The sequence below is a fragment of the Triplophysa rosa genome, unplaced genomic scaffold (genome assembly GCF_024868665.1).
Source record: "Triplophysa rosa unplaced genomic scaffold, Trosa_1v2 scaffold691, whole genome shotgun sequence".
In the NCBI taxonomy this organism is placed as follows: Eukaryota; Metazoa; Chordata; class Actinopteri; order Cypriniformes; family Nemacheilidae; genus Triplophysa; species Triplophysa rosa.
In genome coordinates, this window is record NW_026634709.1 from 1 (window position 1) to 3,954 (window position 3,954).

General features: G+C 40.2%; 1 protein-coding gene across 1 annotated transcript; it reads right to left on the bottom strand.

Annotated features, from left to right (window-relative positions):
• Positions 1–57: 57 nt before the first annotated feature.
• Positions 58–3,887, bottom strand: LOC130551145 (broad substrate specificity ATP-binding cassette transporter ABCG2-like; the record flags this gene model as incomplete). The annotated part of the gene is made up of 9 exons (XM_057328692.1): positions 58–202; positions 797–886; positions 1,541–1,623; positions 1,999–2,249; positions 2,337–2,438; positions 2,522–2,673; positions 2,741–2,898; positions 3,384–3,536; positions 3,773–3,887. Coding segments are annotated over 9 exons (1,249 nt in total), but the record flags the coding sequence as incomplete, so codon positions are not given.
• Between the last annotated feature and the right edge of the window lie 67 nt (positions 3,888–3,954).

Genomic DNA, 3,954 nt, shown 5'->3' on the forward strand with positions numbered 1-3,954 from the left:
GTGTGTGTGTGTGTGTGTGTGTGTGTGTGTGTGTGTGTGTGTGTGTGTGTGTGTGTGTGTGTGAGTGTGTGTTTGACCTATCATCCAGTACGCCACACAGCTGAAGATCACGGCAGGAATGGTTCGCAGGGTGATGATGTCAGACAGAATCTTAGACAGGAAATAGACGGAGACTCTGTAGTATCCACTGATGTACTCGTGTCTGAAGAGATCACATCGATGACATCAACACATTACATCACAATCACAACAATAATAACATCAACACATTATAGTACAGCATCACTCTAGTCAGTTTTGAATGTATTTAAAGATATTGAATGTCACCAAATGGCCAACACCGTGTCTACACCGGACGCGACCAACGCAACGTGACACGACACACGGCTTGTTCTAATCGGATTGTCGCGTCGCATCTGATGTGGACAAAATTAAAAATTATAATGGGTTCTAGAGAGTGTGTGTGTGTGTGGCCTTGCTTTTATATCCTGGGTTGCATCAACACATGGGGACTCGTGTCACCGTGGGGACCAAAATTGAGGTCTTTGAAATTGAAAAGCTTATAAATCGTACAGAACGATATATTTTTAAATCTAAAAATGCAAAAAGTATTCAATGATCTTTAGGTTTAGGGATAGGGGATAGAATATACAGTTTGTACAGTATAAAAACATTACGCCTATGGACTGTCCCCATGGAGATAATAAACCAGAAATGTGTGTGTGTTTGTGTGTTTGTGTGTGTGTGTGTGTGCGCGCGTGCGTGCGTGCGTGCGTGCGTGTGTGCGTTCACTCACACAAATAGTTTCCTCTCTGTGATGAAAAGCTCGGCTGAGGAAACAGAACTAAAGCACTGATTTGTTGTGATGAAGAACAGAGCGCCCATCCTGAAACACACACAAAAACACACACTCTTTTGTGGCAACCCTTAAAAAATAAGTATACTTTAAGTTTCATTTATTATGCATACTTAAGTTAAGTTCAAGTATACTGTATTTAAAAGTCCAGTGAATGAAATTTAGCGGCATCTAGTGGTGAGGCTGTGAATTGCAACCAATGGCTCACTCCACCCCTCCCTTTTTTTCGTTTATAAATTGTAATTTTAAATATACTTTAAATGTAACAGCTACATGAGAAGTATATAAAAAGGTGACTGAAAGTTTACTTTCTTATCTTATAGTTTAAAAAAGTTTACACTTGAACAAGTGACGAAGACAAATGAGAAAAGAACAGGTATTGTTCTGTCTTTTGTTGAAACTAGTAACTTTGTATTAGCACCTATTGTATTATTGCACCCTGAACTCTCTGTAAGTCACTTTGGATAAAAGAGTCTGGTACTTGAATAAATGTAAATGTAAAATGTAATAAACTTCTTTGTAAGATAATTGCTATATCGTGTCTGAATGCCTCTGGATTCGTAAATGAAATATAAAACCAAGTGACGTTTGGTTTTCAATCAAGCAGTTCACATCAAGACATTTGTTGGGTTTGACATCATAAAACAAATGTGTTCTGCGGTCTATGAACTGAATGAGTTTCACCTGTTCTGAATTCCACTCGAATTGGCTTTCACTCCAAAAAATATGGCACCAACAATCAGAGCCAGAAAAATCATCACCCCAATCTGAAACAACGAAGAGAAATACATTAACATGTCTCCAAAATAACAACATTCCCATATATCATGACCTCAAAACACAGTTTATTATTTTCTAGTATTGAAATACTGCGTTGTACAACCAATCAGAAAATATCTGATGTGTAATATATGCTGTCATTACGTCACAACAGAAAATAGAATCCAAGAATGAAAACGCTGCTGCTGATGTAAGAACAAAAAAATACATCTCGTAGTATTTTTTAAAATAAAGTTAAATCAAATGTTTCATGTAAAAACACCACCTTTCTACAAATAACCACAACAGTTTTTAATGTCATTTTTTTGGGGGGGGATAGAAAACGATATGCCAATAGCTTCGGTCATAGGTGGGTTTTTCACCTGAGCGACTGATGTCTGAGGATTGAGCAAGAGGTTCTTGAACGTTCTCTTGAGAACCCATCGGAACTGATGACAGAAGGACGTGCTGTAGGTGATGGTTCTGGATTTGGGACGTGTGCTGTATTCCTGACCCTGAACGATTCTCTGCAGCTCACTTTGAGTTTCTTTAAAGTTGGAGCTTTTCTTGTATTCCTCCACCAAATGCTCCTCGATGCCCTTCAGAGACGAACTGACCTGCTCCTGATCCAGCTCTGACACACGAAAAACACATTTCACTGTTTGGGTGTTGTTCAAACGAGTCATTTTAAGAGTTCAGCCGGTGTGTTTGTGTGGTGTACCCTCGCTGTCGTTGAGTTTGTTGAGCGCCACGGCCGAAGAGTCTCCGTTGATGACGTCCAGGAAGAAATCAGCAGGGTTGTTATGAGGTTCACACGTGTATCCTGACACACAAACACACGACATACATCCATGAACACGTGTGATGGTGAAGAAACACGCGTGACGTGCGTGAGTGTGTTCTCACCGATGTCACTGAAGTACTGGAGAGCGTTCGGAGCGGCTCCGTGATAAACCAGCTTCCCGTTCACCAGCAGCGTGAGACTGTCAAACAGCCGGTAGATGGAGTACCGCGGCTGATGGATGGACAGGATGATGGTGCGACCGCTGTTCCCCATCCTAAACACACCAGCATTAAACACACGCGTGTGAGCGTTTGACTGGTTAACTGTGTGTGGGTACCAACCGCTTGAGCAGCTTGAGGACCGAGTTTGCCGTGCTGGCGTCCAGACCCGTGGTGGGCTCATCCAGAAACAGCACAGAAGGATCAATGATCAGCTCCATACCGATATTAGTCCTCTTCCTCTCTCCGCCCGAGATTCCACGAATCAGCTGCGTGCCCACCTGCACACCGGCCAATCACATTCACACGTCAGAATACTTGCGTGATGTTAAGTTCAGAGCAAGGTTATTCTGGTTTACTCAAATTAAAACTTTGCAAAAGTTTCTGTTCATTAAAATCAAATATCGGCCTACATTTTTAGGGGGAAAAACTCAAACTAATCGAAAAATGGAAATGTTGCCTCAGAAATAAACTGAAATAAGTTTAAAGCGCTAAAATTACAACAAAATAAAACTAAAATACATAAAATGAATGTTATATAGAAACAAAAAGTTGCACTAAAAGTGCTCAAAAAGTTTAAAATTAACATAAAAACTGAATTTGAACTCTGGTTCCGAGTGACAGCAAGTTATCAAATAGATTATGTCCGAATTTGTTTTATTTATTAAAATATTTCTAAAATGAATACAGTATATAAAATGATACAAAATATCAATATTTCAATAATATTTTCAATAAAATATCAATAAAGCGTGTGGATTGTTACCCGTGAATCTGCCACTTTGCTCAAGCCGAGCTCTTGAATGAGTCTCTCGACCTTCTCATCCTTTTCTCTCTGCTTGATAGATTTGGGAAGCCGTAGAGCGGCTGAGAAACACAGATTCTCTCGAACGGTCAGTGTCCCCATGACCACATCATCCTGCCGACACACACAAACACACATACACAGTCAAATGTGTTTAATCATGACAGAACACTTTCTAACACGCAATGATTTGGAGGAAACAGCTGAAATGTGAATCTCATGACTCAAGTCATTCTGAAGAAACTGAACTAATTCTTCTTGGAAAATAAAGTTACAGTTCAGCTTAACCATCCTAATATTGTGTCTAATGAAATGAATTAGCGTGAGTAGCGTTATGTATCAGTCTGCACCTGAACCACATATCCAGACAAACATTTAAAGTTTGGAGGTTGTGGAGCTCCGTCTATAAGAACCTCTCCAGACAGACCGGCAGGATCCTTACGGGCAGCCAGGACGTCCAGAAAACTGAAGACAATTCAAACAATACAACAATATAAGAGAGAGAGAGAGAGAGAGAGAGAGAGAGAGAGAG